This window comes from Siphateles boraxobius, unplaced genomic scaffold, assembly GCF_051911475.1.
Source record: "Siphateles boraxobius isolate OS27281-9 unplaced genomic scaffold, OSU_SipBor_1 5, whole genome shotgun sequence".
Lineage (NCBI taxonomy): Eukaryota > Metazoa > Chordata > Actinopteri > Cypriniformes > Leuciscidae > Siphateles > Siphateles boraxobius.
Window position 1 is genome coordinate 16,226,482 of NW_027509141.1, and position 14,677 is coordinate 16,241,158.

Below are 14,677 nucleotides of genomic sequence, written 5' to 3' on the forward strand. Positions count from 1 at the left end.
AGAAAACCTAGAGTTTGCTTCATTTTAGGGTTAACATACTCAGAGTTTTCACTTAACCTCCTTTCTGAAACAGGCCCCTGGCCTTGCTGTTCTGAAATAAGCTCAAGCAAATATGTTGCTTATACTTGTCATTTGCATAATATTAAGAATTATAAGTAACATTATAAATAATGTAATATGCTATTATAATTATTTCCAAAATCATATGAAATAAAACCACATTCATATGTATTATTTTTCTTTTTTTATTTACTTAAAAGTGATTAACAAAAAATATACTTGTCACAAATCTCAACAACAACAACAAAATCTATAAAAAAAACATTCATTTGAAATGAGTGCCATAAACAATCACTGTCTTTGAACCTGAAGTTACACTTTTTTTTATCATTTGGAAATGAACCAAGTCTTGTATTTTTGGAATGTTTGCCAGGACACTTCAGGGAGTAGCAACACTAGGAAAGCTTAATGTGACTTTATCCATGTAGTCGTTCACCGTTATTTAAAAAAAAATATATATATATATTTTTTTTAAAGTCTCTATTTTCTTCGCATTATTTGTAAAGGCTAACTGTCAAGGGCTGCTCTAACCCTGCATTTCGTTACCTCAAGCCACTGGCATAAATGACAAAGAAGCACAAAAATGTTGCGAAAAGAAAAGTTATGTGATTTTCTACTTCCAGGATTTACATTTGCAATTTCCCCCACGTTATTCCTTAAAGCTTTAGCTTTTCCCTTTTGCATAGAATTACCTGTGCACACATGAACATTAAACCAATCTCTTTGGCTTATATCACACATAACATCAAATGTGACGTACATGATGATACAGTTTTGGGAGAGGACGGCATCACATATGCCTGGCAGACAGAGGGACTCACCTCTCATTCACAGCAAAATAAGGCACAATGGGTAGTATCTCTGAATGTATTCCCACCCATAATTCTCTAGTGATCATGCCCAAAATTCCCTGATTCAACATACAAGTGCGACAGGCCACAAATCGCTAAAGGCACAGAACGGAGTCTGATCGCTCTTTGGGACACAAACACGGGCAGAACCTTTGTTCGCCTGGGTACTGAATGTCCTTTGTTTGTTGAAAGTGCTCTGCCTTGCCTAATCCAGACATCTCCTCCTCTCTCGGCCCACTGCAGGAAGCGCAGATGCGAACGGCTCAAACGAGGAACAAGTACCAATCTCAGTCTCAGAGAGGCATCCAGGAGAACTTAAATCTCGGCTTTTGTTTCAAACATCACGTGATGCTCAGCTGGCAGAGAGTTCAATAGGTCATGCAACGAGGACGCATGTTGATGGGCTGAGGGTTTGGGTCCACCTGTGATAAAGAAGAAGAAAAAAAAACAGATCAGAACACATGGAATATGACTCTTTTCAAAAACTATACCAGATTCCTAGAACAGTGGCTTGCAGATAGCAGGGAGAGAATCAATAGAGGGCAAAATGCTTCTAGTATATTTTGTTGTTGATGTCAAAGGCTGCACATCCAATCAAACTCAGTATTTTGATGCAAATTAATTGTGTTATTTTGAAGTCACTAGCCAAATTAGGAATTATGCCAATTTTGTGCCATTACGTGTAGTCAAATGTTAACATATTTTAATGTCTGATTTTAAGATTTTTTTTTAACAGAAGCAGTTTCTGCCTCAAAGTAAAAAATAAAAAAGGTAACAGAATGTTAGAAAATAAGAGTCAAATGATGAGTTAAATTTGGAGTAATGAGAAATAAAGTTAAAACTGCAAGTCACAGGACAGAAATTGTGAGATACAGTGAGATTTTTGTTTGTTTTATTTTGAAGTGGAAACAGGCTTCCAAAACATGTTTTTTTGTTCGATAAGCAATTTTTGGGTCCCTTCTGAAGTATAATCGGTGTTTTAAAGCAAAACAAATTGAGAACTGCTGTCTTATATTTAAATATGTTCTTGCTCACCTCGCTGTACACTGGAGGTGGGCGTAATCTAAACTCCTGCACGTAGGCCATGAGGGAGTGCTGCAGTACTCCGCTGAGGTCTTCCTCCGGTTGTCCTGCTGTGGAGTTCTGGACCGCTTCCTCGTCTGTCACAACAGAGCTGTAATCTGGAGGAGCTGTGGAAAAACACAAACAAACAAGACTCAAGGTGAGTGACAGATATTTCACTGTATGCCATCGCTTTCAGGCTGATGAGAGAGAGTGAAACCCAGGGTTGGGCGTTTACTTACGCTCAGGTTGCTCAGGGATGGCCATGCGAAGCCACTCCATGTTCACGCTGTACTGGCTGCTGAAGCTAGACGTGCGACTGCCGAACGGATGCAGAGGGATGGTGCCCATCACCAGCGGAAGTTCAAGGGAAAGCTTGGACGTCCCAGGAACGTCAACGCACACCTACGAAAATATGCAACGTTTAGTAATCATTCAAGGAACTCGGTCAAAAGTATAGTAGCTCAACGGTCCAACAAACTCACCCTGAGCATATACTCTACTTTGATGATTCGACACTGGAGAATGGATGGGCCTACGGGGGGGATTTTGATGGCTCGGCCATGCCAAGTCTCTCTGCGGTGTGCACCAACTATGTCCCCGCACAATGTGGCCACCACGGCTCGTTTTTGCTTCATGGTGCCTCTGGCAATGAAGGTCTGCGTCTGGGTGATGAAAGCTTTTGGCATCACAGAGCGAGAAGTAGAGTTATCGAATTCAGCGAAGACTGGAATCACTTCACCTGGAGAGTAATAACGACATGTTAAGAGTTTCTGCAGTGAGAACTGGAGTACGTCTTAAATGTGACGGTGGGATCCCGCCCTCACCTGGTGTGTAGCCCTTGCGGTCGATCTTTGCAGTGATTGACACCTGCCCGCAGTTGCGGTACCAGATGCGGGCCATCTTCTCTTTGGTTCCAGCTTGAGATGCCTGTAGTAAAAAGGTCTGATTTAGTGCGCATGCAACCAAAATTATGAACAGAAAATGACAAGGCAACAGATAATCTGAGCGCTTACCAGTAAACTAGGTGTGTTGATGTCAATGGGCTCGATAACCGTGAACTCTTTCTTGATCTTTTTGACGGTGGCCCATGGGCGATGCAGCTTAACCTTCACCCAGTATCGAATGCTGCCGTGCTTCCCTTCAAAGGATGTCACTAGAGTCCTGACAGACAAAACACTTACATTAACCCTCATTTCCTTGCTAAACTTTCCAAATAAAGCTCTCTGATGACATTTTTATAAGACTAATAAAAACTGCAACACTTACTCTTCCGGCAGCTGGAAGCTGAAAGGGTACTCGTGTCTCCCGGCAGGCAGGACCGTCAGTTCGCCATTATCTGGAGGGGAACAAAGGTAAAGAAACATTATTGCATCACCAATAAATAATAAAAACACCATAGGGCAGGATTATGTCAAAATTGCTTAATGATGAGACAAAACATTCCATCCACTACTGATACCAGAAATCACAATGATGTCGGTCTCAGAAACATTAACCTTCAGGTTTTGTTAGTTATTAAAGGCAAAAGGTTGAACTTGGTCTAAAATGTTTCTCTCATTCAACTTCAGCCTCTTGAATGCTAACTAAATACAGCCACACTTCAACAAATGAACCAAACTGCTGTTATATGTTAAAGGTACCAGTTCACTCAAATTAAACGCACACAACACAAAATAAAATTTATTGTATAAAATGATATGGAAAAATGTTTTGAGTGAAGAACAGACAAATCAAAGTAGCTATCCATCTTGACATCTGCAGTTAACAAGAATGCAGCTATACTAGCGAAGGATTCAATTCAGTTGAATATGTTAAACTAATCGATTCATTTAGTTGTAAAAAGTGGTCTGAATGATCGATTCAGATTATCGTTATCGAGTTCTGTTCTTTTTAATCAATCGTCTTGTAGAATTATTAACATTTACTAAAGAGAAGACAATAAACAGTCCACACAAACAGCATAAGAGATTGTTTTTCTGATCGATATTTTCAGTCATCTTTCACTTTCATTTTACTGAAAAGAATTGCCAGTAGCCCGTATGTTTTTTAAAATCCCGTCCCACGTGAGAAAGTAAGTCATGAAGTTTTAGAACGACATAAGGTGAGAAACAACTTATTAATATTTTGGGGTGAACTCCTTAATCTACTCAGCTTGACTAACAGTGGGAAATGGTTTAAACTGGGATGTTTGGACACTTCTGCACGCGCAAAACATCTTGAAAAACTCGTCTTTGATGCCCAAAACGCAGTCTAATAAGGCAGCTTACTAGTTCTAGAGTTCCTCTGGCTGTGAATGACTGACCTGCCTGCAGAAGCACTTCTCTCCGGTCCAGGTACTCCACTTCATCGCTGTAGTTCTGCGTGTACGCGGTGCTGGACCCGGCGCTGCGAGACTCGGTCCAGTGAACTTTAGCGAAACCTTCTGCATGCAACTTCAGCGAGTCGACCTTACTCTCCGCCGAGAGATCGAGCACAACCTTCCCTGAGACAACATCTCCACTGCTGAACACCGGTGGACAGTCCATCTCCGGAGAATCAAACACGATGTCGAACTTTTTCAACTTGTCGAAAATCATCTTTGGTCTTTTCCCAAGTGCAGCCCTTTAAAATATGTCCCCTTCAGACGTGTAAAGTCAAACAAAGAGCGAGAGGTTGCATTCAAGTACAAGGAAGCTGCTCTTCCTTCAGTTTCAAAACAAAACTGAAGCTGTGCATGTTCCCTGGTCGGCCTTTAACTCGTGTGGGCGGTCTTACTGATTTTATTATGTAAGGCCAATGGCAGGAATCGCTGCCTGCTCATAAACATCTTAACTGGGTGTGGATGGAGAGCTCGGATGATTGATGCTTACAGGTTCTTAGACAAAAACAAGCTGACTGAGCATGCCCGAACCACGAGGAACCTCCCCGTGAAGAAGTTCAGCAAAAACGGGTTCATTCTTTACTCTTCTGCTACTTTCTTGTCAATCATTTTTTTATGAAATATGTGCAAATGTGAACTTTATTTGCACAATATATATATATATATATATATATATATATATATATATATATATATATATATATATATATATAACAAATAAGGATTTAAAAGCAAATCATTTTAGTCTCTTTAGACTAAAGAATATGCATATACATATGCATTGCAAACTAAGTATTTGCCGAAAGGTGATCAAGCAAAAGTGCAAACACACTTTTTTTGAGACGGTTAAAGAGCAAAACAAGTTGTTTCTTTGTTGCCATCAGAAATAAGTTCACGCATCGCCCTCTTGTGGAGGATTCGCGACACTAGTTTTAGGGACTCGTAAAGTTGTCCGTGTGGTTCTTTCTCCCCCTAGTTGTGTTAAATGGAAATTAGCCTACTACGTGAAGACTGTCACGTCTGAGCTGTCAAGAAACAAGCTGTTTATTTAGATAACGATAAGCAACCCAGGCCATACAGTTTCTTAAACTGACCCTGCGGTATGCAGTGTTGGGGGTAACTTATTACAAGTAGCTTGAGTTACGTAATCAGATTACTTTTTCAAGTAACTAGTAAAGTAACGCATTACTTTTTCAATTTACAACAAAATATCTGAGTTACTTTTTCAAATAAGTAACGCTAGTTACTTTTTCACATTTATTGACTGACAGCTCTCCTGTCCCCATGTTGAGAGAAATAAAGTGAGGTGTTGTGTGCATTTGCATTGAACATGCATTTACTCATCTCACTTGCACAAAAACATTCAGTATTCCTCAAAATGAATAAAAACAGTCAAATGCAATCTCAGAATTTTGTGCAAAAGTTTTATAATTAACTATGTTAAATTACACAAATATACTTTATGTATTTAATCTCACTTTATTAACCAATGTCTTTGCTGCTGACCTACAATGATCTAATTCAACCATACTAATAAGCAAAAATGACTTTAGATTAGGTTTAGAAATAAGAGTGTTGAACTTCCTTCTCCTGTATCCTATTGTTATGTAATCAAGAACAGCAGCAGCTGAAAGGTTTGTTTGAGCGGCGCCCTCTACTGTACAGTAGTAAATATGCATTTCCTTCAGCCTTAGGCTTATTCATTTAACTTTTGATGTGAAAGGGCCTTAACAATTGGCAAAAATAGATTGTTTTAGCTGTTATTAAAAAACAAACAAACGAGCCCATGCAGGTGAGAAAAAGTAACTCAAAAGTAATGTAACGCATTACTTTCCATAAAAAGTAACTAAGTAACGTACTTAGTTACTTTTTGGGGGAGTAACGCAATATTGTAATGCATTACTTTTAAAAGTAACTTTCCCCAACAGTGGCGGTATGTAATCACGTAGGCTACCAAAACTATGTCTTATATCCACAACTATGGTAAAAGCATGCGGTTGTTCATAACCGTGGCATGACGGCAGATTATTGATACATAATACTAAAACGTAAACAAAGGGGGAAAAACTACTATTTTAAAAACAAAAATACAAAACATTGTTGCCAATCTATTTTTGATATGACATAAGAACCAATTTTAATCTGTAGATAACCACAAATATCAGCATATAAAATTTCCCCTCAGATAGCTTACAAGCAAGTTTCTCTAATGGATATTAGTAATTTTATTCCCTAAAGGACTCTTCATTGTCAGTTGTGATATCTGACAAAAAATTGGCTGTGATCGATCTACCCACCGGCTTATTTCTCTTTATCACCAAAAAGACAAGTTTGAGTGGATTCTGTTTATATTCTAATAACTTGTAGAAAAACAAAACAAAAACAGCAACAACAACAAAAAACAGAAAGAGTACACCAAAAGCAGAGGTCAGCTGATTTTACAACAAAATGCAATCAGAGCACCAATAGTCATTTATAATTAATAAAATATTTTTTCAATATTTTTTCTTAAAATAACTTTAATTTAATTGATGAGCTTGGTTTTTGAGTAAAAATAAATGTAAAAAATATATTTATATCATTACAGTGAATTAAATGTTAATTCAACGGTGTCAAAATTATATTGTCTTTTTCATACTGTTGTATAATTTGAATTGGTAGCAGAGGATCTGAGGTGGGACTGGATAAAAATTAACATTTTAAGGTGTATACAGATTGACACCAACATTTGATGCATTTAAAACTAGCTACTTTACATACAATAGATCTCACATTGTGATATAATATTGTACTGTATATTGACAAGCTGCTGAAATGAAGGTCATAACATCTTTATCATGTTAAGTTTTTAGGTTTTAAAGTCATAAAACATGACCTGATTACCTGTAAATTGCTATGTTCTGTTATCAACCCATAAGTGACAACCCAAACCAATCTCTGTTACTTTAAATGATATGTTTATCTCTGTAAAGCTGCTTTGAAACAATCTACATTGTTAAAAGCGCTATATACATGAGGATGACTTGACTTGACACTTATTGTGATTTCATTTGAATGACAACAGTGGTGCTTTTATCACCTTTCTAAGAGGCATTTGGCTTGAGTCGTGCAGTTGGTCGTGTGTGTATTCCACCTAAACAGTTGAATAATTAACCACATCACACACTTGCTCAACATTATCACTCCTGTGCCAGCTGTTAAAGGTCAGGAAGAAGAAACTGGGCCCAGAGTAATCAACAAAACTACAGCACAACCTCTCTTGCACTTAAGAGCTTTAAAGCCTTAAAGGGACAGTTCACCATTTACTCACCCTCTATTATTACAAACCTGTTAGTGTATGGCTTACTTTCATTGTCATTTTCTTTTATTCACAATAATGTTGACATGAAGATGTCAGGCCTTAAAAAGGGCTAAATATCATCACAAAAGTGGTCCTTACCCAGCAAACAGAACCCCTAACAATCACATATGGTTCCGATTTGGTAATTTTTGGGAGCTAAATAAGAACGTTCGAGGAACATATGCCTACTGGGAATGTTAGGGGAATATCCTCCAAACGTTGGATTTTCGTAAAGAAAACTTTCCTGGCAATCCAAAATGTTAGGAGGTCTGTTCTGGGAACCAGAAACTGTTTCCCAGAATGTTTTGGAAACCAAAAATGGTTAGCTTGTATGACTAACGCATTTGGAGCCATAGGCTACTGTATGATAGTGAGGAAACTCAGTATTGTGTTGTGTACGTCGTTATTCATTGATAACACTCCTATCTACCCTTACTCAGTGAGGATTCCCGTCAAATAATAGGCCTACATGGGAGATATAGCGAAATGTTTTTTTTCGTGGACGAAAGATTAATTTGAATTCGAGTCGGGAAAAAACAATTTTTCGTTCACAATTTCGAATGATTCATCTGGTTCTACTGTTCTGTGGTTACAGCCATTCACAGCTATAAATAATAACTAGCTTTCGTTTCTTTTCTTTTTTTTTCAGATGATCTGGAATATTCTGCAGGAGTTTTATGATTTTTAAAGATAGCCTTGATTTTGTGCTGCATTTGCTACATTGTCGGTTGCCATTCATTTTAAGTTCATAGAAAGTTAATTTTTCTTTTTGTGTTGCACAGATAAAAATTAAAAAAAAAAAGACTCAAACGAGTTTTTAATTTTTGAGTGAACCATTAAATATCTAGTGAGTGGATAAATCCATGCAAACCCACCTCGGATAAGGTGCTGTCTCTTCCTGAAATAAGTTGTCTTGGATGTGTAGTCGTTATAGACGGTGTTCACGCCGACACTGCGGTTTTCCAGCCAGTGGGCTGTGGCGACCCCTCTTCCCAGCACTCTCATGGCTCGGACTTTGATTTCCCGGTTGAGCTCCAGGACCACCACGCCAGTGATCATCTCTCCACTGCTGTACACGGTATTATCCGGACCGTCCAGCTCAAGAGCAAATAGTTTGAAGCTTTGGAAAGCCATTCCTATCATGCACAAAATATATAGGCTAGTTTAAGCAAAAATAATAATCGAAGTGTGCATCTCTTGTGATTAGAGACGTTTTTAAATCATCCCTCATTTGTAGATCCCAAGATGCAAGTAGCCTACTTAATTCAAACGCCGGTACAGTCATTAATGTTTAGTGTTAATCAGTTTAAAACGTTACTAAATTGCATAGGTGACAATACAGCAAGGTCAAAACAAAACAAGAGGAACGTACATTTCACTTTCAAAACCCACAAACTGCGTGCAGGTCACAACACAACGAGAGTAAAAGTTAAATGCACTCGGTCTGTTGTTTGGGGACCGCCCAATTTCGATTGTGCACCAATAAGAACACGCCCTTTCTGGATTGTAACCACGCCCATTCTCTGACGTAAACATGCCTCTGAGCAGATGTTTTGGACAAGTGTATAACGGGTCTTTAACTTTGTATATATATATACTTTTTTATGTATGTAGGTACATTTATAACTGTATTTTTTTTACCTTTGCATCACATCACAATAGCGGAATGACGGTAAAATTACATAATTCGCTCTTCTGACTGCCGTTATTAATCTCTCTCTATTTTCTCTCTTTTTGAAAGTTGTGAAAACACTATTGTGGTGTTTGTCTTTTGCTATTTGAGCAAATGGGAACACAAAACATATATGTAATGCAGCCTGTCATTCACTGGCTACAACGTTAGAATTTTGCCCCAAATAGGACGGCTTCCGCTTCTGAGAAACCCGGAAATGTGAAAAGTGTCTATAGGGAATAAGTGAAGTTGTTAATCGATATATTTGTCTTTCTAAATAATTTTAACATTTTCTGTTGGATGTTGTAATGCTGCCGGGATCTAGTGGGGTTCATACGTTTGACGTCTAGTTTCTTTTTTAACTGATATATATATATATATATATATATATATATATATATATATATATATATATATATATATATATATATATATATATATATATATATATATATATGTATGTATGTATATATATATATATATATATATATATATATATATATATATATATGTGTATATATATATATATGTATATGTATATATATATATATATATATATATATATATATATATATAAGGGCTATTAATTAATATTCTGCCCCATTTCAAAGGTCTCAGTCTAAACAAATAAGCAGCACAAGTACTGCTGTCATTAAAACAAGAGGGACAAATACAAACAATAAAACTGAAACATACAAAGTAGAAGGACTTTTAATATTGTCTCAGTCTTTAAAGGGCTACAAAGAGGTACTTCTATACTCTGTGAGGGTTAGGGTTAACCCACACACATACATGCCATTTACATGATAATAAAGTCAATATTTTTAATTGTGTTGATTAACAAAGGCAATACTACCAGGTGTATCATAGAATCGACCCCCTCCAAACATCACTAAAAAGGAAATGTTGAACTGGTGTTTACATAAACACCAAAAATCTCAAGTTCAAGTTACAACTTAACAGGAGTAGATTTTGTGTTTGGTGTTTTGAGTGTGAGAATGCAAGGTTGAGTTCGACACGGCACTATTACTCCAACATATGGGTTGATAACACACACACACTGTTTAAATATGGTGCAAGTACAGTAGAGGATCATGCCACTTTAGTACACAAACACAGACCAACACTGGCAGACGGCAGCATATTTTACTGGGAAACCTCTGGCACTCTCCCATGATATTTTGGACATGCCATAAATGGTCCAAATGTGCTGTGTGAAGTCAGTGAGATAGTACACTACTTGTAGTCATTAATACCATGAGCTCTGGATTGCCATTTAACCTTGATGAATAAACCATACATTTGATTAGATAACTTTTTTTGTAAATGTAATTTATATGTTTTTCAACTTAAAATGGCATATGGCTGATGTGTTGTAGGGGTGGGTTGTCCAGGGATGCCTTACAGTAGGACTTGGGCACAAAAGCTTCGTTGTGTGTTGTCCTGAAGTCATGTTTGCTGTGCCGGGGCCTGATATGACTGTCTTTAACCTAGAAAGAGATTAGTAGAAGGACAAGATCAGCTCTAAAACGTAGTAAACTTATACCAAACCTACGTCAAAGAACTAGCAGAGACGAACTAGCGCGTCGGCTGCATCTGGGCAAAAAAGTTAAGCTTAAACATTCTGCAAAACCTACAGCCGATGGCCAACTAGCATGTACATTCTGCGCCTGTGTGAGAGATAGTAACCATCCACAACAGAAGATGACAGTAGTCTGTATTCGTCATTCAGTGAACGTGAACTAGGAATGCGAATATATGAACCGAAAACAAAGCAGTGCTCCCTTACAATTTTGACTGTCAGCTTGATGTGTCCTGGCCCTTAAGGTTGTTGGCAAGGTAATTGAACAACTATTATACTATACAACCCCCCAAAGTGGGAAAACGGTTCCAGTTTTATGGAGACTTTTTATCATCACATGGTTTTAACCAAACTTTAGCACCACCAGGAGAGCCAAGGCCCATCTCACAGCTCAAGACAGTGTAAAAACAAACCAATGTCTGTTTACTTTTCATGGACAGCAGAATAAATGTGAAAGCAGTGAGCTGGAGTTTATCTGCTGTGAAATGTCAATATTTGACCTGCTGAAGCTGGCTAGGGCTCAGTTCCTGTCTTCTAGAGTTCAGGGGGACAAAATCTTTTTGCACAGTTGAAAGCATCCGATCTGGCTCTAAAAAAACAAGAAGATCAGAGATATTTTTGATATTAATAAATATTATATTACAGAGATCATTGAAATATGTATGTTATTTTTGGAGTATACTTTTATCTTTTTATGAATATTATTTAAGATTTTCTTTTGGTAGGTAACCTAAAATATTCTTGATGTAGTAACATTTAAATTTTAACTTCTTCTAATCTATTATAATAATAAAAAAATAATAATAAACAAATACATATATACACACATATATAAATAAATATATATATAAGGCTGAATCAACCTTGTGAGCAGGAATGTGAGCAGGTCATTTTAGGTGACTATTCAATGTGAAAATGCAGGTTAGTAACCCAAAAGTACCTTGCTCAAGCAGCACATAGCTAGGTGGGTAGATGGGTGGCTTGGGACGGTCCACTTCTTTTGATGGGAACTGCTCCTGTGATGTCGTGCTGTAGAAACATCCTGCCAGATCAGGGCGCCCGAATTTTACATGGCTCAAAGTCCTGATACCAGATCCGTCCACATGCTCCGGGAACTGAGTGTGGTCTATCTGATAAAGCAAACAAACACTGCTCAGTTAGGAAAGACACACTTTGTATTTGGATCTTCAAGCATGATGCAACAGGTCACACCTTTGGGAAGAAGCACTGGTTTGTTGTTGACAGTCTCTCCTGGTTGCCCTCATGTATCTCTCCTTTGAACACAGAGCTGAGGTTCGGGTCTCTGCGCTCAAGGTGAATAGGGCCTGGTGAAAAAAAAAGAGGTAAAGTTTAAAAAAAGAGATACACTTGATGTATATTTCATAATATGTTTTTGTTGATGATTAAGTCTACATGAAATTTACAAAAGTTAGTCAAGAATATTTGAAATGGCACCATCTGCTGGCCCATGCCGTGCTTCTACCCCAGTGAACAGATAAAACCGGCCTTGCGATTTTTGAAAAGAGAGCCCAACTCTGAATACTATATAGACACTGAAGCAGGCCAATACAAGTGTTAGATCAGGGGACTTTAAACCCTCAAATGTGATGATGATACCTTGTAATAAAGAAAATACTTCTGAATTAATGTCATGATTTTCAGTATTTAAAAAGCAGAATTAAAAATAATGATAATAAATAAATGATGACAAAATTAAATCAATAATTAAAATTAATTATTATTTTAAATAATAAATAATAAAATATTAAGGTAATGCTTTAGGTTGTTTACAGTATAAATAGTTGAAGAACATTATACGGCATAACAAAAAATACATGGTATACCATTATTGTACATACCACATTTGTGTGCGCGAAATTCCTCAGATGAGGTTGTCATCCATTTTTCATCAACAAGTTCACCGAGGTTGATGGGCCGGGATTTATTTATCTTGGGAAGCAGACCTTCCCTGAACTTAGCATAGCTGTTTTAAAAAAAAGTTTTAGATTTCTCATGTACACTGCTCTCAACTGGAAAGTATGTGCGATCAAATGTTATTCACAAAGCTTTCCTGTTAAGTTTTAGACATGTTTTGTGTTTAAGCAGGATGGTTATCAGTACCTGTGGGCACCTGATTGACTGAAAGAGCTGGAATATGTTGTTTGTTTGCCCAGTATCTTATCTCGGTCTCCCATCGCTACAGATGAATACTGAATCCGTTGCTGAACGAAAGACAAAGAAAGAAGAAAGATGTTATTGAACTGCAACATTATTGGTTGTCTTTGAAACCACTGCAGATGATATAGAAGAATTACCCTCTCTGTGGACTGAAGAGGAGGAGGAGTAGGACACCATCTGTACTGGAACTGCTCATGATAACTGGAGCTGAATTCATCATTTTTGTCCTCTTTCAGACTTGACCCGACACCTTATTGATAAAAAAGAAAGCATCTTATATCCACTCATAAAATACAAAAGTCAATGGACTTAGCGAGTATGCACAATGACTAGAAATAGGAAGGAACTTTGGTGTGCAGTGTGTACCTGTGTTCACTGTTTCCTTTGCCCTGAGGTTTGATGACACTTCATGTTTGGTGTAACTGGATCTGTACGTAGTTTCAGGACATTTGCTCCCCGGGAGACTTATCCTGACTGCAGTGGTGGGACGAATTATTTGGGCTGCAGACATGGGTAAGGGCTTGAAGTCTGCGTGAGTAGTCTCAAAGTCTCCACACCTGTTCCCAGAATGCATTTTAAAGTTGGTTCTCTGCATCGTGAGGTGGGTTATCATTGGCGGGATGACATGGATTAATGGATGGGATGGGAAGGACAGCGCTGTCTCTGTCTGGTCCTTTCCCTGGTAATTCTGGTCTCCACGCTGGAAAAGTGTTGAGAGGGGCTGAAGGATAACATCTTTCTGCATGGCGGTGTTGTCAAATGATTTAAAGTGGCTCTTGTTCGTTGTTCTATAAATGCAGTTGGCTCCATCCAAAAATGGTACATTTGAAATCCTTGACTGAATCATCTTCATTGCGTCGCAAAAAGTAAACGGAGATTTAAAAAGCAAAAAAGTGCGATTGAAATCTATTGAAACGCTTAAAGCAGCTCAAACAAATCTCTCTTCTCTCTTGCATCGAAGCATCTATGATGTCACAATTCCTTTACGCCACTCCACAATTCCCGCCAATATCGTTCGACTGAATATAGGCCTACATGTAGAAATGTATGCTATTTACATTGGGTTATGTAATATACATACGTATTTAATACAGAAAATCATACAATTATTTTACCGTGTTTCATTCTTGCTACGTTCTTGTCCAAACAGAAAGGCAAAGGGGGGTACCAGACTTTTCAATTTGTTGTGGAGACATTAATTATTAAATGTTTTCCAAGACAACCATTGTAGCGGGTCTCTGCGTAGCTCACTCAAGTTATCTGGCGTTATACAGGTTTAACACATTTTAGGACGCTTGAAGCCTCTACAACTTTTTGATATGAAGTAATAATTTTGAGCAATTATGCTCTTTTAGGTTGAGGAGAGCTTTTATTCTCCAGTAGGTGGCAGTATTGAGTCAACTGCAATCAGGCACATTTATAGTGGTCCCCAAAACAATAACAAGTAACTTAACTTTTATATATTTATCTAGATCGTGTTGATATACAGCTGACCAAAATTAAATGTCAGATCAAATCTTTATGCCAGAAATACTGGATCAAGTCTAATTACCAGATCCCGTCAGAAGAC

At 37.7% G+C, this 14,677-nt stretch overlaps 2 protein-coding genes across 5 annotated transcripts; both read right to left on the bottom strand.

Annotated features, from left to right (window-relative positions):
- Window positions 1-234: 234 nt before the first annotated feature.
- arrdc2 (arrestin domain containing 2) lies at window positions 235-9,124 on the bottom strand. Of its 3 annotated transcripts, XM_077202929.1 has the most exons (9): window positions 9,048-9,124; window positions 8,551-8,811; window positions 3,243-3,312; window positions 2,990-3,137; window positions 2,801-2,903; window positions 2,459-2,715; window positions 2,216-2,378; window positions 1,947-2,101; window positions 235-1,333 (listed from the first exon to the last, which is right to left on the bottom strand). In XM_077202929.1, the coding sequence occupies exons 2-9, from the start codon at window positions 8,807-8,809 to the stop codon at window positions 1,280-1,282; spliced, it is 1,209 nt and encodes a 402-aa protein (XP_077059044.1). In that variant the 5' UTR covers window positions 8,810-8,811; window positions 9,048-9,124; the 3' UTR covers window positions 235-1,279. The 3 variants fall into 3 exon arrangements, with proteins under 3 accessions (XP_077059044.1, XP_077059043.1, XP_077059042.1); XM_077202928.1 differs by having other exon boundaries at window positions 8,551-9,121; XM_077202927.1 differs by lacking the exons at window positions 8,551-8,811; window positions 9,048-9,124 and adding an exon at window positions 4,279-4,960.
- A 918-nt stretch (window positions 9,125-10,042) lies between these two features.
- On the bottom strand, window positions 10,043-14,436 carry LOC143711422 (uncharacterized). Of its 2 annotated transcripts, none has more exons than XM_077202868.1 (8): window positions 13,474-14,436; window positions 13,245-13,357; window positions 13,051-13,151; window positions 12,789-12,913; window positions 12,142-12,254; window positions 11,870-12,059; window positions 11,430-11,518; window positions 10,043-10,837 (listed from the first exon to the last, which is right to left on the bottom strand). In XM_077202868.1, the coding sequence occupies exons 1-8, from the start codon at window positions 13,958-13,960 to the stop codon at window positions 10,697-10,699; spliced, it is 1,359 nt and encodes a 452-aa protein (XP_077058983.1). In that variant the 5' UTR covers window positions 13,961-14,436; the 3' UTR covers window positions 10,043-10,696. The 2 variants fall into 2 exon arrangements, with proteins under 2 accessions (XP_077058983.1, XP_077058984.1); XM_077202869.1 differs by having other exon boundaries at window positions 10,628-10,837; window positions 13,051-13,139.
- Between the last annotated feature and the right edge of the window lie 241 nt (window positions 14,437-14,677).